Source organism: Bacillus rossius, chromosome 11, assembly GCF_032445375.1.
Source record: "Bacillus rossius redtenbacheri isolate Brsri chromosome 11, Brsri_v3, whole genome shotgun sequence".
Taxonomy (NCBI): domain Eukaryota; kingdom Metazoa; phylum Arthropoda; class Insecta; order Phasmatodea; family Bacillidae; genus Bacillus; species Bacillus rossius.
The window spans coordinates 2,933,993-2,961,096 of record NC_086338.1 but is presented as its reverse complement, the minus strand read 5'-3'; the positions used below and the strand labels follow the sequence as shown (position 1 = coordinate 2,961,096).

The window sequence follows — 27,104 nt, the reverse complement described above, 5'->3', positions numbered from 1 at the left end:
CGACTTTCCGAAAGAAGACGTGTATGGAAAATTCCTTCTTTCGCAGATAATAAAGCCTACATCTTCCGTACTACGAGTCAGTCTGGCGCTTTTGGCACACACCGCGATCCGTTCATCCTCATGCATAATGTACACTGCTACACTGTTACAATGTTACACTGTTCTTGTAACAGGAGGGCAACTCCATGTGTGCTTCTACATGTCGGAGAGCTATTTCAGGATTCAGCTCTCTTAAAGTCACTTTCATAAAGTCATATTTCCGAAGGAAACAAAAGAAGTGTTTAAGTGATCACCGAAAAATCTGTGGGCATCTGTGAGTCACTTACCCCTCCACCATGATATGGCTTTTCACGGCTGTTTAGAATTATATTTACAGGTTTTAATTATCGCGTTTCAATTTCTGTACTGTATCAAAATTCCATAAATAATTAATAGTACAGTACGTGTGCCTCATCCTGGTAAATCGAAGCCAAGATGGAATAAAGTGTCAAGGCCCAACAAATATTGTGTCAGGTCATTCTGAATAGCTCGAAAAATGCAGTTATATTAAATTTTTAATTAAGAACGTACATATCTTATGTGATTTCTTAATGAATAGTAGTTAACCATAAGGGTGGTATTATTTGGTTTTTGCAGCAAGAAGTATCTACATGACGATATATTCATCATTCTTCTTAGCGTGTTCCTCTCAAGTTATTAAACAAACGTATAGAGTGTTAGCCTTTATAGAGCTATGGTTGGATTTGTTATCTAATCGATAACCAGGTGACTTCAATCCAGTAAAGACACCTACTCCTTGGACTAGGGACTCCCAAAAGTAGTATGTGAATGTATGTCCGGGGACTACAGTGGTGTCGGTGCCGGTGTCCACCGTCTTATATCTGGATGTCACGACGGCCATCTTGGATCATCTTGGCCTTTGGCATTGACATTGACCTTGACCTTCACCATCTTTTTTTCTTTTCAAAAATGACTCAAAATATGTCCAAATTTGCCCAAAATTCGCCAAAATTTCTAGTTATATGAAAATAAAATTCCGCCAAAAATTTTCAACAAATTTCCCTATTTCGAGGGCAAAATTCCTATTTTCAAAGAAAATTTCCCGTTTTCGTCCTAAAAAATGTCATTGGCTTGAATATTCCTCAAAGTGGCTTAATTCCCCGGAGACAAGCTGCTCTAAGCCAGCGAGGCCATGACCTCGACCATTAGGATGTCACGGCCGCCATCTTGAATTATGACATAACCGTTGCAATTACCGTTACGGCCACCATCTAGAAAATCAGTATTTTTTGTGCTATAAAATAGGGGAAAACTAAAAAAAATATATATATATATCAAATTAAATTATTAAAAATTAAAATAGAAAAGTTGGCCAATTTTAAGGTCAAGGTCAAAGGTCAAGGTCATCCTTTATGGCCGCGTGACGTCAGAATCCAAGATGGCGGACACCGACACCACACCCAAAACCAAGTCCCTGGACATACATGGACAAACTACTCTCACACTATTTCCGGCTGCGCTCCCAATACAAAGCATGTCCATAAAAAAAAGGTTAAATTTTAATTTATGGTATATACGTACAGACTATGTACTGTCTAAATTGACTTCTTATTATTTGATCTTTTTTTAAAATAAACTTTGTAATCATTACTATTACAGCTATTTTATAAAAATAAAAAATGAGGCGTTAGAAAGTATCTAACTGTACTGGTAAGGCAGTGTAAGCATACGCCCTCTTGCGTTTCAATTAAGTTATTCACACGGGTCAGTCACTTGAGCGAATTATTGTATGACACAAAAAGTTGTGGTGCTTTTTGAGACACTTAGCAATCTCCCTCCCCCTCCCCCCAACATTACCCCTCTTGAGTTCCTGTCATAGACTGTTACTTGATGGTAACTTCTAACGCTGCACCACAAATCACGCGTGTTACCTTAGATCGGCACTCGGTCCTTGCGGTTATTTAGTCGGGAGTCACTCTCCATCGTCCACGCAACATTCCTACTCCACACGCTACCTGCGACGTACTGCGTGCACCTGCGAAGATGTGACGAGCACCTCTTGTCTGCGAATGTTTCGCGCCTGCAGAAGGCGTACGAAACCACACGGCGATTGGCCGTTTTAGCAGCAGCTGCATGCATCTGCATTTCGTGGACATTTTCCGATTTATGTTACTTAATAGCTAGCTGTCCCTGTGACTCGGCGCGGACAGAACAATGACACAGGTTATTTAATTTAGATAGAAAAAAACAGACAATTAATTATTGGCAGAGGCGTAATTTCAGCCTTTTAACGGCCCGGGGAGGGGAGGGGGGGTGGAGTTTTGCAATGCGCTCACGTGTAAGGGGTCCAGGGATCCTCCTCTGGGAAGTTTTATAAACCTAGCAATAAATTTCATTTCATTTTTTTAAAATATTTTTCAGACTATTTTCACTACAAATCACAAAATAATTGCTGACACTATCTAAACTGGGTTGCTAGACAATTCCAAGGTGGCAACTTCCACCATTTCCCACCCCCGAATTACACCTGTGTTTATTAGTTATTGATGAGCACACGAAAGTCTACATTATAGATTTCTGTAACATGTAAAATACTTTTTTTTTAAATTTTATGTTCAGGAGCAAAGCACAAATATTTAAGTGGAATCACTCACTTGAAAACATGCTACGTGATGCCTTACTCCCAAGATGCGACAACTCTGAACTAATATTAAAAGCAGTGGTGTACGCCGAATTTAATTTGGAGTGAGGTGGAGAAGGGAGTTAACTTATTTTCCCGCGGTTTGTTTTAAAATTTTTCCCCCTGCGTATGTCTCTTGTTAAAAAGACTAAAATTATTCTAAAAAAAAACATTCAATTTATTGCATTGGCCATATTTATTAATTTACAAACCAATCGTCATTATATTTCCTTTTATTTTTTTCAGTCGAAATAAAATTGGTGATTCTTTCTAATAGATTATATGTATCTTCTGAACCAGCACTTTTAAATGAGGACTTAATTAAACCTAGTTTGGATATAAAATTTGGTTTGAGTTACAGGTCAAGAGAATAGGGATATTTTTAGTTAAATAATTTCGTGGACAAACGCACACATATATTTTTTTTACGTAAAATTTGGTTTATGAATCCAATTTGGTAACAGGGATTTTTTTTTAGTATCTATTTAATATGTAATAACTCGAATTTTACAGACGGACACTACGATTGTATTTATAATTATTGATTTTATGTTCCCTAGAACCTACCATAGATCTTGCCAACTGAGCAGTTTGTAGTGTGAACAATACGCGTCACCCGCGAAATCAGCTTACTTTAGTTTCAGTGTACGCATGGTTACGCAAATAAAAGCTTCCAAATTTCAAAGTGATGTGAGTAAATTACAATTTTAATTGGCTGAGTCACGTACCGGTCAACAGATAGTATGCGAGTCAGAAGATTAATGTGGAGTGTTTTTTTTGCACGCAGTAGTGCAGTCTGTAATCTTACAGAAAAAGCTATAAAAAGTAATTTTATGTAACCATTGGCGTAAATTGCGATCAAATAAATTGAAGCGTTCCAGGGCAAAGTGTAAGTGTCAAAAATGTTTTAATTAATGTTTTCAAGTGATCTTAGATACAATCTATAACCAGCGCACTTTGCACTAAGGTCGTCCGACATTTCCTTGTAGTTCATAAGTGAGACGGCATTTTGTGTTAGCATTAACAGAAATTTGAAATTCTTAATATATATATATATATATATATATATATATATATATATTAATTTTCTATTGAAAAATACATCTTTGAATTTATACTTCCTTAGGCGCATTATGAATAAATAACGAGAGTGAATTTTTATGATGCACACGTCCCTGCAACGAAATTTTACAGAGTGAATAAAGGCTACAAACAAAAAAAGCTACATACACTTAAAAATTATCTATATGTTACTTTAAATATTATACTTTAGTGAATGATACTCAATAGGCTACTTGTCCATATAATTAAAAAAAAAAATATTTATTGTGAATGTTAGTGAAAGAATTTCTTTTTATAAACCCTTTCAAGTGTATTTTCTAGAATACCTCTATAATTGAGGTTATGTTCCAGTATGCAAAATTTATTTGCATTATAAATTTAAAGACATTACATTACTTATTTATAAATAAGTAATTAAAATTAATAAACTATAACAATTGTTATTACATTTCATTATTAATTAAAATTTATCTCTTCTTATTTTACTAAACTAAATAATTAATATTACACACATGTTTATGTTAATATTAAATACTGATTATTCATTAAAATTTTTAATTTGATTAAATTTATACTCGATTTGTAATATCACCTTATTCCTATTATTATTTAATTTATATTAATTATTTCCATGCAAAATTAAAGTTAGTTTTTTATTACAAGTAAGTATAACTTCTAACGCACGTATATGAGTACACGCGCCCATTTTCTTAATTCAAATAAAAACTTTGCACGATTTGGCGGGAAATTATGATCACACGCGCCTTTGCTTGGCGTTTGTCAGTCGCCGAGAAACATGGAACGACAACATGAAACATGCACAAAACACAGAAAACTACGGTTGATCATCAGTTTTATGGGTTTTGTACAAATGCTTTTGTCAGTGTTAGCTTCTCTGCGATGAACAAATACGCGGCGCATGTCCAGGATTTCTCAAAAAAATACTTACGCAAACTGAAAGAAATGTTTGACCTTCGCAAGTTTCTGGCTTCCTAAAGGAGCGCGTAGAATAGCTGCGGGCACCATAACAGTTGTTTATAACTTGGTTACCGCATAGGGGTTTTATGAATGAAGCCAAGTTGCTTATACACTGTAAAATTGTTTTGAAATTTACAAGGAAATTTCTTTGTAAACTCAGTTGCCCAAGGATATCAGTTTTGAAATTTCAAGACAGAGCTTTGTACCATTTGTAGTTTTATAAAGCTGTGCCTTGCGGTTTCACAGGTGATATCGTTGGCAACTGATCTTCCAAGTATTTTCCTTGTAAAAGCAGAAATGTTTTATAGTGTATTCTGCAATTGATTCACAGGTGTCGTTTGGTAGGAAGCATTCTCAAAAGCGCGCCGCGAACTCACAAAGGCCGGGTTTATAAACTACACAAGAAACGCAAGAAAGCGAAAATTGCAAGACTCGAGAAGTTAAATAAAGACGTTAAGGTATACTCATGCATTAATTTTGCAAGACCAAACAAGTGCACGCAATCATCGGACAACCCCTTCAACTGATTGCGTCTCGGCTTCAATCCTCGCCTTCCAGAATTGACGCGAAGTGTTCCGAAGACATTTATACATGCAGACGTTATGTGCATAGAAGGCTACGATTTTATTTAAATCACTCGCATCGCTTGTTAACTTACTAAAATATCTAACAACGAACTAAAACCACATTTTCTTGGCTTCTGGGCGTAGGACGTGTCAGGTAATTGTCTTGAGACATTTTGGCAGTCATTGCAGCTGCCATCATCAGGTAATGATGGCAGCTGAAATGACGGCCGAAACGTCGCAAGACAATTACCTGACACGGCCTACACCCAGAAAGCCAAGAAAATACAGACAATGGCCGTGAAAGCCTGCGATATTTATGAAAGAATACCACGCTTTCAAATAAATTTATTCAGAATTTCTCCTTTTTTTGTTAAAATAAACAAACATTATTTATGAAAATAAACTGATACAGATTTCCCCCCCTGTAATTTAACAGTACAGGTTGCACGGTCGGTGCAATCTTGATACTTGCGTGTTTTGTAACTACTGCAGTTTTCTAGCCTCTGTTGCATGTTGCGCTGCTCGCCAGGCCTTGGGCCTGCGGAAGAGACGATGTTCTGGAGGTGAGCTAACATTACTGCCAACATTGCCCATTTACCCCTGGCTTCTTGTAGTGCTAGCTCACTTATCCGCTGAAACGCATCGTCATTTTTTTCAATCGAACAGAAATATTCATGTAAAATTAAAGACATTTGCAAATTTGTACTTTTCCATGAAAACAACTCTATCGCTACAAAATAGTGTACTGGGTTTGGATTCTTACCCGGCGCGTATGCTTTGTGTTGTCCCAGAGCCTCCAATAGTTATGTTATTAGTAAACCGTTCCCTGAATAGCTTTCCTGTACTAACTCCACATGTTAATAAGCATGGTAAAACGAATTAAAGTATAAATGTTGATAATTCGAATAACTGTTCCATGGTTAAAAATATTGTTCTTTAATGAAACATCAATTAAAATATATAATAGAGCGCAAATTTCTATTAGAAATACTAAGTACGATCTTTATAAACTTATTCATATATGCAAAAATAACCATAGATTTGTGTTGTACAAAGTTACAATACAGTTATTGTAACATTAAAAATAATTTATGGCAAATGATTTCCCAAGGATTTTTTTGTGAAAGTACAGAAATTGTATCTCGAATCTGTTGTTTGCAATGCACTCGAGGAGAAGAAATTAGTTCAGTTGAGATAGTGGTCTTGGTTATGTTAACGCAACCGCACTGGGCACTTGGCATGGCCTCATTTTATGCTCTCTTATCTAGCAGATATCGCACTCATCGTTGATAGGTTATAATTTATTAAGCTTCTCATAAATACAAATACTCTTTATCTAGCCCTGTTTTCCTCTTTTGTGAAACAAAGGGGCAGACATCTACAGCATAAAAAAGAGAATAATAACAATAGTGTTTATCTGTTACCAAAATGTAACAAATATTGCGAAAAATGTGGTATAAAACTTCATTATCTGTAATATACTCTTTCTCTCCTCCATCACCGACGATATTATACTGTACCTTGTACGTTGACGTATTATTATTATTATTAATATTTTTAAGTTGTCTGCCAAAACAAAAAAAATAAAATACGAATAAAAATTAACGTTTTTTTCGTTTCTCTCGTATAAAGTTTCCGTTTAGTAATCTAAAAATAATTGAAAAGACAAATAAAAATCCCTCTACGACTTTATTGTATGAGTAGTTGTACCTACTTAATTTACGGATTGGTGTATGTCGGCCACTATGCTTTTTCTTAGAGCTGATGGCACTCCAAGGACACTGATTTGAACAAGGATGCTACTGAGAATGACAAATCACCCAAGGTCATTTGCTTTCCCTCAAGGACTTTCATGTGTCGATATGGCAACCAGAGTTGGTGTTCGGTCACTTTACATCCACACTGCTCTATGGCCGGAGCGCACTGAGCTACAGTCTACATCCACACTGCTCTATGGCCGGAGCGCACTGAGCTACAATCTACATCCACACTGCTCTATGGCCGGAGCGCACTGAGCTACAGTCTACATCCACACTACTCTATGGCCGGAGCGCACTGAGCTACAGTCTACATCCACACTACTCTATGGCCGGAGCGCACTGAGCTACAGTCTACATCCACACTGCTCTATGGCCGGAGGGCACTGAGCTACAGTCTACATCCACACTGCTCTATGGCAGGAGCGCACTGAGCTACAGTCTACATCAACACTGCTCTATGGCCGGAGCGCAATGAGCTACAGTCTACATCCACACGGCTCTATGGCCGGAGCGCACTGAGCTACAGTCTAAATCCACACTGCTCTATGGCCGGAGCGCACTGAGCTACAGTCTACATCCACACTGCTCTATGGCCGGAGCGCACTGAGCTACAGTCTACTTCCACACTGCTCTATGGCCGGACCGCACTGAGCTACAGTCTACATCCACACTGCTCTATGGCCGGACCGCACTGAGCTACAGTCTACTTCCACACTGCTCTATGGCCGGAACGCACTGAGCTACAGTCTACATCCACACTGCTCTATGGCCGGAGCGCACTGAGCTACAGACTACATCCACACTGCTCTCTGGCCGGAGGGCACTGAGCTACAGTCTACTTCCACACTGCTCTATGGCCGGAGCGCACTGAGCTACAGTCTACATCCACACTGCTCTATGGCCGGAGGGCACTGAGCTACAGTCTACATCCACACTGCTCTATGGCAGGAGCGCACTGAGCTACAGTCTACATCCACACTGCTCTATGGCCGGAGCGCACTGAGCTACAGTCTACTTCCACACTGCTCTATGGCCGGAGCGCACTGAGCTACAGTCTACTTCCACACTGCTCTATGGCCGGAGCGCACTGAGCTACAGTCTACTTCCACACTGCTCTATGGCCGGAGCGCACTGAGCTACAGTCTACATCCACACTGCTCTATGGCAGGAGCGCACTGAGCTACAGTCTACATCCACACTGCTCTATGGCCGGAGCGCACTGAGCTACAGTCTACATCCACACTGCTCTATGGCCGGAGCGCACTGAGCTACAGTCTACATCCACACTGCTCTATGGCCGGAACGCACTGAGATAGTCGACATCCACACTGCTCTATGGCCGGAGCGCATTGAGCTACAATCTACATCCACACTGCTCTATGGCCGGAGCGCACTGAGCTACAGTCTACTTCCACACTGCTCTATGGCCGCAGCGCACTGAGCTACAGTCTACTTCCACACTGCTCTATGGCCGGAGCGCACTGAGCTACAGTCTACTTCCACACTGCTCTATGGCCGGAGCGCACTGAGCTACAGTCTACATCCACACTGCTCTATGGCCGGAGCACACTGAGCTACAGTCTACATCAACACTGCTCTATGGCCGGAGCGCACTGAGCTACAGACTACATCCACACTGCTCTATGGCCGGAGGGCACTGAGCTACAGTCTACTTCCACACTGCTCTATGGCCGGAGCGCACTGAGCTACAGTCTACATCCACACTGCTCTATGGCCGGAGGGCACTGAGCTACAGTCTACATCCACACTGCTCTATGGCAGGAGCGCACTGAGCTACAGTCTACATCCACACTACTCTACGGCCGGAGCGCACTGAGCTACAGTCTACATCCACACTGCTCTATGGCCGGAGCTCACTGAGCTACAGTCTACATCCACACTGCTCTATGGCCGGAACGCACTGAGCTATAGTCTACATCCACACTGCTCTATGGCCGGAGCGCACTGAGCTACAGTCTACATCAACACTGCTCTATGGCCGGAGCGCACTGAGCTACAGTCTACATCCACACTGCTCTATGGCCGGAGCGCACTGAGCTACAGTCTACATCCACACTACTCTATGGCCGGAGCGCACTGAGCTACAGTCTACATCCACACTGCTCTATGGCCGGAGGGCACTGAGCTACAGTCTACATCCACACTACTCTATGGCCGGAGCGCACTGAGCTACAGTCTACATCCACACTGCTCTATGGCCGGAGCGCACTGAGCTACAGTCTACATCTACACTGCTCTATGGCCGGAGCGCACTGAGCTACAGTCTACATCCACACTACTCTATGGCCGGAGCGCACTGAGCTACAGTCTACATCCACACTGCTCTATGGCCGGAGCGGACTGAGCTACAGTCTACATCCACACTGCTCTATGGCCGGAGCGCACTTAGCTACAGTCTACATCCACACTGCTCTATGGCCGGAGCGCACTGAGATAGTCGACATCCACACTGCTCTATGGCCGGAGGGCACTGAGCTACAGTCTACATCCACACTACTCTATGGCCGGAGCGCACTGAGCTACAGTCTACATCCACACTGCTCTATGGCCGGAGCGCACTGAGCTACAGTCTACATCCACACTGCTCTATGGCCGGAGCGCACTGAGCTACAGTCTACATCCACACTGCTCTATGGCCGGAGCGCACTGAGCTACAGTCTACATCCACACTGCTCTATGGCCGGAGGGCGCACTCACCCCAGGTTCAGCATCTCCTGCAGCGGCGGCAGCAGCGGGTCCCTGCTGCTGAACCACTCGGGAACTTTGGCCTTCATGACGTAGAAGTTGGTCAGCTTGTGCCTGGTGCGCTCCTCGTTGAACTTGCAGCCTCGCAGGAAGCGCAGCACGCTGCCGGCGTCTGTCGGGACATCGTGACGTTGCCCGTCAGCATCGAAACAACCAAAATAGAAAACAACACAGACCGCGTTCCCATTCATGCTGTCAGCGCACAGACGTTCACTCCCTGGAGTCTGCTGGTCATCAGCTGAGGAATGATCTTCCGATTGTAAATACTGGCCCAAGGGGTCGAACCCGGGTTGGTGGGGGGGGGGGGAAGAGGGATGGTGTATTGGATTGTTGTGTTGTAGTTTTCCTTAAGGAAAAAAAGGGGGGTGGTTTGGAGGGGGGGGGGGGGGAGGGAGAGAGAGAGAGAGAGAGAAAAAAATTATTCTGAGCTACGATATTTAAAAATTTATATAGATCTAATTTCTCTCAAAGAGGGATTTTTCTTAGTGTATTAATAATTATATTATTTTAAATACCTATTATATATGTGAATTAGCCAGATCACCGTCTGTCTGGTGAAGAGCGTTCACCACAGGGATCACCGACTACTCATGTTCCAAAATGGTTTTTTCTCATCAGTACTCTCTCCTCAGCCAGAAGGAACCCAAATGCTGGGCCTCCAACCTCTCAATGCCATACAGTGACCACAATAAGCTAGGTTTTGGAGGATAACCTGCGATATTGCTGCTTCTGGTCTGGTTGCTGGCTAATGGTTTAATGTTTTGATGCGCAAACATCCTAGCTCTGGGTACACGGCATTTAGTGGCAGTAATTGGGAGGTAACGGAAGTCTATTGGAACGGAAATGTGTCCCTAAACACGGCGCTGCCGTCTGTGGAAGTCTCAGAAATCTCGAAAATATGGCGGACACCTGTGATTTATCCGTTTTGATTCACTTTTACGATCATCGAGTATATACTAAGCGTATTGGTGTGCCAAACTGAACTTTAGTTCATCTACACTTTAATACTTTATCATAATTTATATCCATAAAAAGAAATACTGACATATTCAAAAATACATATTAGAATTTTTATACTCTTTAGTTAACATAGAAATAACGTAAATCTAGTCATAATGTAGAGACAAAAAAAATTGTTTGCCTAACTATATTCGACGCCGTGTAATAAACACACTAATTTTGTGATTAAATTTTTACTGTTAAATTTTTTAATCAGCTCAACAAGTTTAAGGTTTGTTCGTAGGAAGTATTTACAGACTGATGTCAGTCGTTTAATCAGAAATACATACATATATTTAGTGACATAATATGTGTTTAAAATGTTTCAGATTAATTTAATTTTAATGTATATTGTCACGATCCACCTTCAGAGGGGGGGGGCGAGAATCGTAGCTCTTTACATAGAAACAACTCGCTTGGCATCAACTAGTCTTAACTTCATAAAATACTTTACTGTACCTAGGATCATAGGTTCGTCATCCCGTACAGGATGTCTGGTGAGAGCTGAACTAAGGAGATTTTGCAAAATAACATAATACTTAATTAAAATTATTTTATTCTTAAAGTCAAATACTCAACATCATTTTAAAGAACATTTAAATAGCGGGATTACAATTTAAAACAATAATCTCTTTACTTCCTTAACGATTGAACGACCTTACAAGAGAGAGAATGAGAGAACTTCACTAAACACTTCCCTTGTCCTTCCGAATACCTCAAATCATAATTAATACTTAAAATTAAAACAAAGATAAGTCCATACTCACATTTTCCGAAAAGCCTTTCTTGATCGATTACTTTAAAAAAATAACGTAGGGGCCTCTCCTGCCCTTGAAATCCCGAACGAACATTACATTTTAAAAACTATGACGCGTGACCCCTGACGAGGGCCATAGCCTCCGCCCGAAAGCTTGACGACTACATTATGACCTAACTTAAATTAAACGACTCGTGGCCTCTGGCGTCGACCATAGCTTCCGCCCGAAAGCTTGAATTCCTACATCACGAACGAACTAACAACTCGTGACCACAGGTGAGACGCATAGCCTCCGCCTGAGTGAGCCTGAATTCCTACATCACGAACGAACTAACAACTCGTGACCACAGGTGAGACGCATAGCCTCCGCCTGAGTGAGCCTGAGTCACCAATCACTTGCGCTTAAATTCGCGCGCCCTGCCGCGCCTAGCATAACAAAAGCTCGTTATTGAAGTCAAATTTACTAAACAACTAACTAGAACATCTGGGAAGACTACCCCCCCTCTACCCCGATGTGCAGGCCACACCGCGCGGCTTGTTACGACAGCGCGCCCCAGTAACTGCGGCCCGTGGCTGCGCCAGCGCGCGGCCAAACAAACAAACAAAATTCTGCAAGCCCGCAGCGCGCCGCGCCGGCCCCGTGCCCCAATTACATGGTCACGCCACTTGCGCTGACGAGTGAACAGAGCAGCCAGCCCAGAGTCCCGTCAGTAAAGTCCCTAAATTTGATTTCAACAACCCTGCAAAATTTCAACCCGCGACATAACCCTCCCCTCACAGAGCTCGAGCCCCATCGAGCTACCTCAAAATTACAAATTGTCTTTTTCCATTAAACCATAACTATAAATTCCTCATTTCACAAAAATAATAATTTTCTTAGTTCCTTGCTGTCTGAACATACATCTAGATTCTGCATAAGATTTATTTTAAAACAACAAGTATTCATAAAATTAAATGTAAAGCTTTTATCTGGTTTGTTCTCACAGGAACCTTCAGAGGCTCGAGTTCTCAATTCTAAAAAAATTGTTCTGTTAGTGAAGCTCTCTTTACAAATTAAATTACTGTTCTTAGTTTCTCAGTATTCGTTAAACAATGTGCAAATTCTTGATAATTATTATTATTATTATTTTTTTTTTTTTCAGTTTCCGTTTATTACCATACTTCTTTCGTTCTTCAAAAAAAATTAAGTGTCCTTACAAAATTATCAGCGTTTCAAATTAATTAAACTCTTATCTCGTGAAGGTTGGTGCAACTCCTCGAAGTCAGTGTTGTCGAGAAGAGTAGCTCCCTGGGCTGGCCATCAGCAAACACCACTCAACTCCAACAGCTACTGGACTGGCTTCCAGGGCAGCTCACAACTTCTCCCCACATCTGCTTCGGAGTTGTGCCATCCTCATCACGAACAGATTACAATTCTGAAACATCATCAACAGGCATTACCATCACGCCTGACAAATACAAAACTAACTACTAAACTGCAATCGATGGGCAAGGATGCAAACACACAAAAAAAAATAAAATTAATTAATTCAACTGCTAACATAAAGTATCCCACCCTTAGCATAATCTAATCAGGCAAATAATTTGATAGGAAAAACTTAAGGAAGGGAAACATGACCTCCAATGATTTTCCCTAACTCTTGAGTCTTGATCTTCTCTATACAGCAAATAGTCCCCACGAAGTAACTGGGTTGAAGGTCACTTCACATGACCCACCCATAACCTTTCTACTCTTCTTTTCTTCTGGGGGCAACCACAATGCCCACCAATCTCTCTCCATGGTGCCGAACCAGCTATCCCATGAGAGTAAACAACGTAGTCAATAGAAGCGCAGAGGGGAAACACCAATCTCTGGCTTGTCGAGTCATAAAACTGCTTTATCTTCTTCTTCTTCTTCTTCTTCTGAGTAAAACATCTGATTAATCTTGCTACTATTCTTCCCAACAATAAAAAAAAAGTTCATCAGGTATCTTCATGAAAAAACATTCTAACTAATACTAAGTCTTCTTTTTCTTCTTTTTTTTTTCTTCTGTTAGATGTAATAGAAGGCCATGTTAGGGAGGTTATAGGGAAAAAGAGTGGCCAATTCCCACCCCATCACCCACCTAGATCATGACTAATTAACTTTTAAACTTTCTATTTCAAACAAATAAAAAAAAACCATTTTTATTCAAATTTTTAAATTATAGCTACTTTTCCTTCATAACCTCAAAAGCAAATCAATAATTCTAAATGAAATTGTGATTTACTGCATCCTTGTTCCATCCGATCTGTTTGTTTATAACCTTTCTGGTAAAGTATAAAATTTTCAAACATTACTAATTCAAAAAAAAATTAAATTCTGGTGTCCTTTGAGTTACAATTAAATTTACTATTTCTTAGCTTGAAATAATTTAAGTTTTCAAAACTATTTCATTGTCTAATTCACAACACCTAAAAATCAACTCAAAACAACAAATCATCAAAATCAATAAGATCATCTGACCTACCTATCAGTACGGTGAACTTGAACTGTTCGTACACATTTATAATAAGCTATTGTATTGAAATTCCAACCTAAATAAGGTTTTAAAAAAAACTACTAATCCCTCTGTAAATTAAGAAAATTAACTTTAAAAATTAAACTTAAGGTATTAGTTCTTTTTGACAGCTACCACAACTCACTAGTTCCATTACATTACTATAACCTAAAAATTTCTGTAAATAATGTTTATAACAAAAAAAAACTCCAGTTACTGTCTTCCATAAAAAAAAAATAAAACTTTACATGACCTTATTAATCTCCACTTGTAAGTCCATGGCTGCCAGCTTTCTCTTCTCTTGAATCTTCAGTCTTGGCTCTTGTTTCAGTGATCTTGTATCTTGTCTCTCGAACTCTTGTCATCTTGTAAACTGGACTGCTGCTCAGCTAATCTTAAGGAATCTGTAACAGTTTCAAAAATACATGTTAATTTAAATTACATAATTCCTGTTCTTTGGTCCTAAAAAAAACAATTGTATTATTAGTACACATTACCCTGAAACAACATTATTATTCATTGTTTATTACTTAAAAAAAATGCTTTACCATAAAATCCTTTTTTGTTCTTTTCATTAGGCCTATTTATTTTCCTTCTTCTTAATTAAATTCTGCTTCAAATGTTAATCCTAACTTAAGACCTACCATCTATTTATTATTCATTACCTACATTATTTATGTTACCCTAAAATTCCCATAAGTTTCTAATACTTCCTATCAAAGACATTCTCTCTAAAAAAAAATTTACTTGTGACTCTTAACTTAACAAACTTAAAAAAAACTTTTACACTAGACTTAACTTATTATTCATTCTTAGTTACTAAATTTCTATATGTAAACTTTAGTACTTACAAACAAAAACTGCCTATTTCTCTCTACCTCTTAATCTCTTTCAATTATTACAATAATAATGTTACCTTGCATCTTTAAACTTTCTTCTTTTCAATTAAATTAGACATCTCATAACAATAAAAATTCTGCCTATACTCTTCTTATGGGTGTACAAACCAACAACAAAATTTCAAATTCTCAAGTTTCCTTATATTTAAATTATGCAATGCACATAACCTCTGTGGTGCCTGTACCCTTTTAGGCCTACCACCTTCTCCTCTCACAGCATGACAACTCTTATTCCTCGGGGTCTGTATTCACTGTTACAAATCAAATATCTCAAAAAAAATTAAAAACAAATTTATTATTTTAAGAAAACAAAAATTTACATTGAATTTACTATGGAGCCTGGAAATCTTAATGTCTCACAGCAGCTAACATGACTAAATCCCATGGAACCCCAGGTTTACATAACCTGTGCCCAAAAATTTAAGCATACCAGGCTTTCTCTGCACTGGTTTTACAGCATCACACACTATTTAGGGCCCCTGATCTGCCATCAGTCCCAAGGAGCTTTCCCACAACCCCTCTCTACACAAGCGCCTACCGCATTCCTCTCAATTGGCTATCGGTTTTACGGCATTCTTTTGGGATCCGACCATCAAGTTAGGGCTAATCGAACACTAAACCTCCATACTTCCAAACTAATGTAAATCAATTAAATTTTCTCTGTAAATTCTAAAAATCAAAAAAAATTATTCCAACATGCCAAAGAAACTTCCAAAAAAAATTCATAATCTTATCTTCAAACCATTAAAATAAAAATAAATAGATTACTCTGTTTTCTCCTTAATAACTGTAAACTGTCAACAAATATCATGTCGTAAATTTTAACTATGCTTACTGACTCTTAATCATAAAATCTCATTTGTCCTAATTAATAAACAACCGATTTCCTTAAAATCTCACTGTATCTCTCACACTCAAACTTCACTGGCTGAATATCTCAATAAATTCAAAAACAATTATCTAAACTCTTAAAGAAACTCCTCCCCAATTATTCAAATTACTTCACCTTATTTTATTTCATTACTTAAAACACCTTACTCAAAAAAAATTAATTAATTATCTAGCTATCTTCCATTATTATTTATTTACCGAACAAAACTTTCTCCTAAATTAATTTAGTAAAATTCAATTTCACATTAGGCAAGTACACTAACTCTCTACAGCAATGTTTCTCATTTCCCTCCTTCCTAACTGAATCCAATCTTACTTAACCTCCAGGGAATTTACCTCACAAAATAACCAAAAATTTCACTGTAGTGCCTATCTGCTATAGGCCCACTACACAGCAAGGGACTCTAACCCCACCAACAAACTTCATTGAAATGGTACCCTATCCCATACAGGATAGCCACTTCGGTACTACCATGGGGAACTCCTGCCCCAAACTACTCACAACTCTCAGGATTCTCCTGACCCTTAATTCCGTAGTCAGCCCATCTCCTATGGTCTGCGCTACAATTCCCTTTCTTCCCAGGGACACAACGCCTCACCTTAGGGTCCCTCGCCCTAATGAAAACATTAATTTTGTCTCTCTGTTCCCTTGGAGTAAATTCCCTCTACACACAAAAACTATCCTTCCCACTTTTCTCAATGCTTATCGATTTTATAGTGTACCTCCTTAATAATGTTTACAAATCCCAAAAAAATATTTTTAAAACCGAGGTAGAATTTAACTAACAAAAACATAAACAACTTACAACGAAACACTTCTAGCCTATACATCATACACTTCTTAAAATAAATTACTTACATACTGAAAGTTCCTCTTCTCCTAAAACACACTTAAATTTAAATTTATTTAACCAATAGTCTATTTTCTTATCGCCAAGTTACCGTACAGCTGATCAAAACAAGGTCACGGCCTGTCCACGTCTCCGTATGAGCCCGTGACGTCACCGAATTCCATCAGGTGCGCCAACCCTCGCTTGCGGTTCCTCCGTTCTCCGCTAGGTCTCAGCACCTCCCCGTCACGTGTTCACTCTGCCACGTCCACTGACGTGTCGTTCTGAAACAACTCTCAACATTTTTCTAATTAAAAAAATCTAATTAAAAAAATCTAAACTGGTGTTGAAAGATGGCGGGCAAGTAATGTGATGTGGAATTGAGCTCTGCGGAAATGGTGGAATTATAGGAGTACAAAGGAGTTGAGAAGGGAGTATACTAAGATAGCAGCGTAACATTATATATTTTGTATCAATGTAGATAAGAATTAAGGGTTTTAGTGTTTAATCTTTTGCATAAGGAGGTAGTAGTGTTGTGTTGATTTGCGGTCGCCACGTGGCCGTTTAATTAGAGTAGAAATAAGATCTAAGGTGTAGGATTATCTGTTGGTTATTACAGTAGGATTATATATTATTTAAGTTATTTGGGTAATAGGTTAGTGTAGAATAGTGAATTGTGACAAAATGGGTAGGGTGAAATGTAAGTCGAAGCTTAAATGTGTGGGTTGTAAAAAGGTGTGGAAAGATGGAGAGAGTGGTGTACGGTGTGACAAATGCGAAGGCTGGGTCCATACGGAGTGTGCAGGACTAGAGGAGGGGGAGCTGGGTAGTCTGGGGCAGGAGTGGATGTGTAAGGATTGTGACAAGGATAACAAGGGTTCAGGAAGTGTAGTGGCAATGGCAGGAAGCAGTGGTAGCCAGGAGCTGGTAGGTGGGGTGTCAGGAACTCAGAGGGAAGGAGGGAATGTAGATGTGGGTAAGGACTGGGCACTCAATTTCATTGGTGATATTCTGGGAGGAAAGATTGTTGAGGGTCTGAGTGGGACAAGGAGGGAAGTCGATTTGAAAGAAGGATTAGGTGAGGTGTTGTACAGGAAGGAGATGGAAATAAAACATAGATTAGAGAGGGTAGAGGAAGAAGTAAAAAGGGAGGATGGGTTGAGAAGTGTGTTAGTAAGGGTCGAAAGGCTGGAGTGCGAGCTGAAGAGGACAAAGGAGGAAGTTGAGAAGGAAAGGCAGATGAGAAAGGAGGCTGATGTGGAGGTAGATAGGCTGCGCAGGAGGGTGGAGGAGCTGGAAGGGAGGGAGAAAGTAAGGACTCAAGCTGTTAAGGCCACATATGCAGAGGCATGTACTGGGGAAGTTCAGGAAACAGGTGTCAGGTTGCAGAATGAAGGGGTAGCAAGGAGGGTGCGGGAGGAGGCCGGCAGTAAGGCTGTGGGTACAAGCAACGTAGATGTGAACAGGCATGAAGAGGGCAGGGATACGAAAAGGGGTACAATAGTTAGACAGGAGCCCGAAGTGATTTTCCTGGGCAGCTCTATTGTGAAGGGGGTAGAATTGCAGGGGGTGGGGAAAGGAAGTATATATAAAGCTGCGTTTGGAGGTGCAAAGATTAGGAACTTGGGGGAGAGGGTAGGCTGCATGAAAGGAAGCAGTAAAGTTAAGGTGGTGGTTGTTCATGTAGGGGGAAATGATGTGGCTGGTAGAGTGGTGGGGAGGGAAGTAGAGGAGGATATGAGGGGGCTAGTGGGCAAGGTGAAGGAGAAGTTCCCTGTAGCCAGAGTTGTGGTCAGTGGGGTACTAGTAAGGAGGGGTATAAACTATGTCAAGGCTGCGGCGGTCAGCGAGGTGTATGAGAGGGTGTGTAGGGACTTGGGAGCCATGTTGGTAGATAGCAGGAAATGGGTGGGGCAGGACTGTGTGGGCAGGGATCAGGTTCACCTAACAGAGAGGGGAAAATGGATGCTAGGAGACCTGCTAGGAAGGGAGACTTCTGGCCATTTGGAAAGGGCAAGGTTTGAGCAGCAGGGAAGAAGATAGCAACTAGATAGTGAGGAAGGTGGAGAGAAGGGGGGTGATTGTGAATATAGAGCCGATAGCAATGCTAGGGAGGAGGTGACAGCTAAAGTCAACAAAACTCAGATTGGTTGGACGGGGAGCGAGGAAGGAGGAAAGAGGGGGGTGGAGTTGGATAGGGCTGCAAGAGTGCTGGAAATCGGGGTTCTAAGGGGAAGGGGCACTCGTATCAGGGCGGAAGGGACAGAGGCGCAAAGGGGAAAATGCCAATATGTAAAAGTCGCAGTTATAAACTGTAGAAGTATATATAAGAAGGTGGAGGAGTTCTGGGGCAGGGTGGAAGCCTATGGGGCGGATATCATTGTAGCGGTGGAGACATGGTTGGACGAGGAAATTAGAGATGGGGAACTGAAGAGAGCACACTTTGAAATATTTAGAAGGGACAGGAACAGGAATGGAGGAGGGGTAATGGTGTGCATGCGAGAGGGACTCTGTGGTAGGGTTGTATGGGTTGGGGGGAGAGCGGAGTTATTGGAGATGCAGTTCCAGGTAGGAGAGAAAAATGTACGGCTGATTGCGGTGTACCGGCCACCAGGGCAAGGGGATGAAGCCATACGGGAGGTGCAGGACAGGTTGGACATGCTAGGGGAAGGCAAGTGGGTGATAGTGGCGGGGGATCTGAACATGCCAGGGGTGGCATGGGAAAAGGGGCCGGAGGGGATGGGGTCAAGGGAACAGAGATGGGCATCTCAACTGGCAAACAGAGGACTGGAGCAGGTGGTGACTGAAAGCACCAGAAAAGGTGCCAGGAGAGGAGAGCAGGATGACGGGAACCTGTTGGATGTGGTACTTGTGAGACCAATGGAGGCGGTCAGGGGAAGTGTGGTAATGGAGGGCATCAGTGATCACAGGATCCCAGTAGTGGAGTTAGACGTGGGCTGGAGGGAGAAAAGGGTAAGGAGGGGAAACGTGGTAAACTGTTGGGGTAAGGCTGATAGAGTGGGGGCAGAGGCATTCCTGAAGGGGGAATACAGTAGATGGGTAGATATAGAGGACCTCGAAGGTAGATGGGCTGCCTTAAGAAATATTCTGCTGCAGATGGCTACACGTTTTGTACCTCAGAGGAGGGTAGGCCAAGGAGGTGACCCTCCCTACTATGGAAGGGAGTTGAAAGTGTTGAAAAGGAAATGTAGGAGGCTGCATGCGAGGGCAAGGAAGCTTGGGGGAGAGGAGATAGAGGCGGAAATGAAGGCGCTTGGGAAGGAACTAGGGAGGAAATCGCGGGAAGCAAGGGATGCTTACATGGAACAGCTGATGGGGGAAGGGGGGACGGTAAATGGGGCGGAGCTCTACAGATACATAAGAAGAGTGAAGGGTGAGGAGGGAATAGGGGTTCTCAGAGGAGGAGGGGGGCAGGAATATACAGAGGACAGGGAAAAGGCAGACTTACTGCAGGAGCAATATCTGGCAGTATTTACAAAGGGGGAGGCATGGGAGGGTAAAGAGGACGACAGTTTAATGGGCAGGAAGGCCTTTGAGCTGCGACTGACAGATGTAATTAAGGTGATCAGGAGGTTGAAAGGGAGAAAGGCAGCTGGGCCAGATGGTATAGGGAATAGTCATTTGAAGTTGGGTGATAGGGAGATTGGGAAGTACCTGTTGGAGGTTTTCAAGCAGTCTCTGGAGGAGGGGAAACTACCAATGGAATGGAAGGAGGCAGTGGTAGTTCCCATCTACAAGGGGGGAAATGATAAGGCGGAGCCAGGAAGTTACAGGCCGGTCAGTTTGACGTCCTGTGTAGGAAAAGTGATGGAGAGGTTGGTAGGAAGGTACGTAAAGGGGGAAATGGAAGATCTGGGGTGGGTGGATAACAGGCAGCATGGATTCAGGATGGGGTTCTCATGCGAGACCCAGATGGCTGGGCTGTTGGAAGACCTGGTGGAAGCGGTGGACGGGGGGAAGCAGATAGATGCAATCTTTATAGATTTTGAAAAGGCGTTTGATAAGGTCCCCCATAGGAGGTTAATGGAAAAGGTTGAGTTGCTGGTGAGGGATGGAAGGGTGGTAAACTGGGTGGGTGATTTCCTGAGGAATAGAAGACAAAGAGTGAGAGTGGGTGAGGAAAGCTCCGAGGAGGGGGAAGTGACGTCGGGGGTGCCACAGGGGAGTGTGCTGGGGCCTCTGTTGTTCACAATTATGATAAACGATCTGGGGGAGGGCATGAAAGCCAGATGGAGGCTATTTGCAGATGACTGTGTAGTGTATGAGGTTGTGGGGGAAGGGGGATGTTTAACAGAGGACTTGATAAGGTTGGAGCAATGGACGGAGAAAAATGGAATGTCCTTGAATGTTGGTAAGACAAAAGTTGTCAGATTTACAAAGAGGAGGAAAGTCACACGAAATGTATATTACTGGAAGGGGCAGGAGATAAGAGAGGCAGCAGGATATAAGTACCTGGGGGTGACACTGAAAAATGACCTAGGATGGGCGGAGCACATAGAGGGGGTGGTCAGGAGGGGAAGGCAGGCGCTGGGGTTGCTTGGTAGGACCCTGCAGGGAGCTGGGAGGAGGACAAAGGAGAAGGCATACTCCACATTGGTCAGGCCAATGTTGGAGTATGCGGCGGCGGTCTGGGACCCCTACCTGGTGACTGAGGTGAAGGAGCTGGAAGGGGTGCAGCGCAGAGCGGCTAGGTGGGTGATGGGAATGTGGAGAAGGAGGGAGGGGCAGGATGGGAAACTGCATAGCCCAACGGAAATGATTAAGGAGTTGGGGTGGGAAACGTTACAGAGGAGAAGAAGAGTGGAAAGGTTGGTCAGGATGTTCAAGGTGCTGAAGGGGGAAGGGGGATGGGGGCAATTGGGAAGCAAAGTACATAGAGGGGAGTACAGAGGACGAAGAGACCACAGATGTAAGCTCCAGAGGGTGTGGAGGCGGACAGAGAGAGGGCGGAACACCTTCCTGGTGAGGACGGGGAGGGAGTGGAATGGGCTGGGGGAGGAAATGGTGGAGGTCAGGGATGGGAGGGAGCTGAGGAGAAAGCTGATGGAGGGGGGGGGGGAGAGGGGAGTGAGTGGGAGTTCTTGCCACCGGGTGAAAGCCCAATTGCAGGTTAAGTAATAATAATAAAAACAAAACATCACTATAAATTCTATAACTCTCTTTTACATAAACTCTCGTTTTCTCTTTAATTCCTTTCTAACGTTTATCCTTCCCTCGACTGATTTAATTCGTACGTCTCGTCTCCTACGCGCACGAAAACAAAACAAACTTCTCTTGAAAATAATTCCTATTTACGACAAAAAACTTTATTTTAAATTATAATTCTCTTAACCTACAATCTTAAAATGAACTTCAATTAAATTAAACCACTTGCATTATCTCTAATAAGCATTTAACTTATAACGTATTCTCCTCACGTAATAATCCCCGATATAAATCTACAATAAATTCAACGACTTAAAACAACTTATCACTATAAACTTTATCCTTACAAGTATCCTCAAATAAACATCTGTTACGTCAAAAAAAAAATCTCAAAGACTTCCTCCACTATAGACTAAAATTCCGTAATCCTCTCCTCAAGTAAACTCTTAATAACCTGCTATCAGAAGCTGAAACTAACTTAATAATAAACATAAAAATCTACCTCTCTCTCTCCAGAAATAGAACCTATCCGGCGAACTCTACCATTTCTGTCACGTGCACCTAGCCGGTGCCACCGCCATTTCTGTCACGATCCACCTTCAGAGGGGGGGGCGAGAATCGTAGCTCTTTACATAGAAACAACTCGCTTGGCATCAACTAGTCTTAACTTCATAAAATACTTTACTGTACCTAGGATCATAGGTTCGTCATCCCGTACAGGATGTCTGGTGAGAGCTGAACTAAGGAGATTTTGCAAAATAACATAATACTTAATTAAAATTATTTTATTCTTAAAGTCAAATACTCAACATCATTTTAAAGAACATTTAAATAGCGGGATTACAATTTAAAACAATAATCTCTTTACTTCCTTAACGATTGAACGACCTTACAAGAGAGAGAATGAGAGAACTTCACTAAACACTTCCCTTGTCCTTCCGAATACCTCAAATCATAATTAATACTTAAAATTAAAACAAAGATAAGTCCATACTCACATTTTCCGAAAAGCCTTTCTTGATCGATTACTTTAAAAAAATAACGTAGGGGCCTCTCCTGCCCTTGAAATCCCGAACGAACATTACATTTTAAAAACTATGACGCGTGACCCCTGACGAGGGCCATAGCCTCCGCCCGAAAGCTTGACGACTACATTATGACCTAACTTAAATTAAACGACTCGTGGCCTCTGGCGTCGACCATAGCTTCCGCCCGAAAGCTTGAATTCCTACATCACGAACGAACTAACAACTCGTGACCACAGGTGAGACGCATAGCCTCCGCCTGAGTGAGCCTGAGTCACCAATCACTTGCGCTTAAATTCGCGCGCCCTGCCGCGCCTAGCATAACAAAAGCTCGTTATTGAAGTCAAATTTACTAAACAACTAACTAGAACATCTGGGAAGACTACCCCCCCTCTACCCCGATGTGCAGGCCACACCGCGCGGCTTGTTACGACAGCGCGCCCCAGTAACTGCGGCCCGTGGCTGCGCCAGCGCGCGGCCAAACAAACAAACAAAATTCTGCAAGCCCGCAGCGCGCCGCGCCGGCCCCGTGCCCCAATTACATGGTCACGCCACTTGCGCTGACGAGTGAACAGAGCAGCCAGCCCAGAGTCCCGTCAGTAAAGTCCCTAAATTTGATTTCAACAACCCTGCAAAATTTCAACCCGCGACAATATAGTAGACAGTAATTTCAAGTTTGAAATTTCATAAAAATAGCGCCAACTTTGTAATGCTTTAGAGAACTAAAAAAAATGTAAAATAATTTGGACGCCATACTTGTTCCAACACAATTCTCCTAGAAAATAAATTATATATATTTTTAAAGATGTGATTATATCTTGTTATGACTATTCAAGTTTAAAAAATGTAATCCAGGATAGTTTCACTACCCTAAAGTTTACTTTGGGACACTAATACGATTAGTACGTCCTTGGCGTTCGCGAAAGTTAAAATATACGGTTGCATCTTGCCACACGTGGGTCCGCCATCTTTAAGACTTCGAATCGTGGATAAAGCTTTTTGAACATGCATATGCTTTTGTCATTCAACCTGTTAAATTCCCGTTGTGTATTGCGCGCTTTTTTCATTGCATTTTTATGCATACTAGAATTTAACCCTCAACGCGCCTAAAGACTTATAACCTCAAAAACGCAGGCGATAATAATTCCAGTCTAGAGTGAAATGTCACATGTTCAGGGTTGAGGCATTTACATGCTACGCCTGTTGTTCGGCTAGCCTTGAGAAATCAATAATAATATCTTGTTAAACAGATTATCGATTTTTTTTTTCAAAAAGGAGAAAATTGTTTACAGTTTTTCCCTAAAATGGATAATTTTCGTAAATTTATCATTCTCGGCTTTTTAAAACAGAATTTTACTTTTAATTTCGTGTCCGAGTTTCGTATTATAACTTTATTTGCATCATGAGTCCTACACGTGAGTTTTCTCGTTACCGAGGTCACATGTTGACATATCTCTGACTCACATTTTTAAAATTTTTTATTTAGTTCCTTATCTTTCATGCCGTATTAAAACACCCATACACCTCTAACAGATGTGTTAAAAATATATGTTTAAATACTGCCAGCCCAGTTTTCTGCTAATTAACAACGGAAATTTTACGTGTCTAGATCCGTTATGGTTAGAGGTCCTGTTTAGATAAATATTGTGATAGAATGAAACCTGTTCAAATTGCGAAATCGCACGCCCAGAGAAATCAGGTCTTTGCGTGTAATATTTAGCTTTTTTTTTCTTTAAATATCACACGGATGAAAAAACTCGTAAACCCAACACCGCGTGACTAAAGCCTTCACTTGACCGCGTGACCACAATCCTCCGCCTCCACTTGGCCGCGTGACGGCCAAACAAGTCCAGTCGCTCGTCGCGTGACCGCAGGCGCCAGCCTTCACGTGACACGTGTCCGCGCAGTCGAGCTGTGACCCGTCACAGGGGGGGGGGGGGGGGAGGCAGCGTTCAGCACTTGGCTGGTCTCTCCAGGCATCTGTGCCACACCGCGTGTGTTCGCCATTCTCGAAGCGGAACCTACTTGCCGTCGGAGACCAGAGCGCAATGAAAAACAAAACAAAAAAAAGGAATTGCTCAGGATTGGGGCGTTCGATAGCGAAGATTGAGAGGGGAAGGGGAAATGAGGAACCGAGTAAAGAGTCAGACCACTGTTAGGCTCTCTGTAGTTTCTTTGTCACCATGTTTGTTACAATGAACATCCGGCGAGATCCGAATTGACGCCGAATTTATGTAATTAGTTATTTGTCACATTACTTGCAGGAAAATCCAGATGGCAGCAGCATCAGCGCTCGATGACATGTTTTCATTTCAGCACTACGTGCGCACTTACATACTTACACACACTCTCATACAGTCGTACATCTGTACACTCTCCCGACCACTTGTACACGTGTTTCAGATATTTTAACACACTACACATTTCCTCTTGATCTCTCTGTGCAGATCCTAACAGCAACCTACTTGGCAACCACGTACCCATTTCTATTCTTTCGCAAATCGTTATTTTTTAAGTTTTCTGTTTCATAGTTTAACCTCAAAAGACCCTTCGACCTAAATAAATCTGATAAATGCATTTTGAAGTGTGTCAGAAATTTCGTTGACCTTCCGAATGGTTTAAAGGGAATAGAAGCGCCGATGTAGCCTCCGTGCTTGCACGCATCCTTGTGGCCTCAGAGTTCGAGACGCTGTCATTTTAGTACAAATGTCACGATATTCTGTTTCTTAGCTACCAAACTGCCGTCTTTTACTGTCAGATTATTAACTTGAACGCATAAAAATTGGAACTAAATTGCCTGGGAATATAGAGTGAAAATCTTTCAAAGCAAACTGCAGAATAAGTATTAATTTGTTTTATACACCAGGCTGCTTTAGCGTCAAAAAATTACGGAACCTTTGGTTTGGGTCGCATCAGTAAAGGACACATCCTTGCCGTTTCGAAATACATAGCTACATTTTATTTATGAGTTTTACGGTTTTAGAAACTTTATTGTAAAGATTAACCATATTTATTATCCTATTGTAGTATTAGAAAATGGCTATGATAAAATATTTATGTGAAATACAATATGTCCATAAAAGAATGTTCCAGGTATGCCCGAATACTGCTCTGTTGTTGTCTCACTTGCAGCGCGAGATAATAGTTCTTTCCCCTAATAGTAGAGGGTGAACCTGTACAAGTTATGTGGCAACAGGATGGAGCCCTTCCCCATTGAAGTCTCTTTGTACGAGATTGGTTCAACGTCCAAGTCCCTGACCGTTGGATTGGTCGTGATGGTCGAGACGACAGACCTCTTTTTCGCTGGTCTCCACGTTCACCTGACATAACGGCAAGAGATTTTTTCCTATGGAGCTTTATAAAATTACGGGTTTACGTTCAGCCATTACCTAATGATGTGCCAGAGTTGAGACACGGAATTGAAGACTCCGAACGTGTTATGAAGACTCCGAACGTGTTAACCAAAGTGGGAGAAGATTTGGTCTTTAGGTTGGATGTGTGCGTTATTGTATAACTAACGGTGCGCATATTTAACATTTGTAAAACAAGAAACTAAGCTAGTTTACGTTAAATTTTAGTATGATTTGTTGTAAATAGTCTGAATAAAACTGCGGCATTCTTTTATGGACATCTTGTAGTAAATATGGTTTTTACACATCGCATCGGTACTGGGCACAAGATATTTGAAAGCCTGGTGACAGTTGAAATTAGTTCTCGAACGAGGACGAGAAAGGTACGTGTGCGATGCGAGAGGCTTTTTCGACTCGCCCGAGGCTTGTTCGACTCGCCCGAGGCTTGTTCGACTCGCCCGAGGCTTGTTCGACTCGCCGGAGGCTTGTTCGACTCGCCCGAGGCTTGTTCGACTCGCCCGAGGCTTGTTCGACTCGCCGGAGGCTTGTTCGACTCGCCCGAGGCTTGTTCGACTCGCCCGAGGCTTGTTCGACTCGCCCGAGGCTTGTTCGACTCGCCGGAGGCTTGTTCGACTCGCCCGAGGCTTGTTCGACTCGCCGGAGGCTTGTTCGACTCGCCGGAGGTTTGTTCGACTCGCCCGAGGCTTGTTCGACTCGCCCGAGGCTTGTTCGAATCGCCGGAGGCTTGTTCGACTCGCCGGAGGCTTGTTCGACTCGCCCGAGGCTTGTTCGACTCGCCCGAGGCTTGTTCGACTCGCCCGAGGCTTGTTCGACTCGCCCGAGGCTTGTTCGACTC

The 27,104-nt window shown here is 42.0% G+C and overlaps 1 protein-coding gene and 1 long non-coding RNA gene across 2 annotated transcripts in view; both read right to left on the bottom strand.

The window, feature by feature from the left end:
• The window catches only part of LOC134536564 (retinol-binding protein pinta-like), a 268,629-nt gene that overhangs the window by 36,087 nt on the left and 205,438 nt on the right, over positions 1 to 27,104 (bottom strand). The window contains exon 3 of the mRNA XM_063376315.1: positions 9,765 to 9,924. Coding sequence (XP_063232385.1) covers positions 9,765 to 9,924 — 160 coding nt within the window. The remainder of the gene's footprint in view (positions 1 to 9,764; positions 9,925 to 27,104) is intronic.
• Positions 13,472 to 17,002, bottom strand: LOC134536565 (uncharacterized). The gene is made up of 2 exons (XR_010075804.1): positions 16,737 to 17,002; positions 13,472 to 14,491 (listed from the first exon to the last, which is right to left on the bottom strand). It is a non-coding gene; the product is annotated as an uncharacterized LOC134536565 (long non-coding RNA).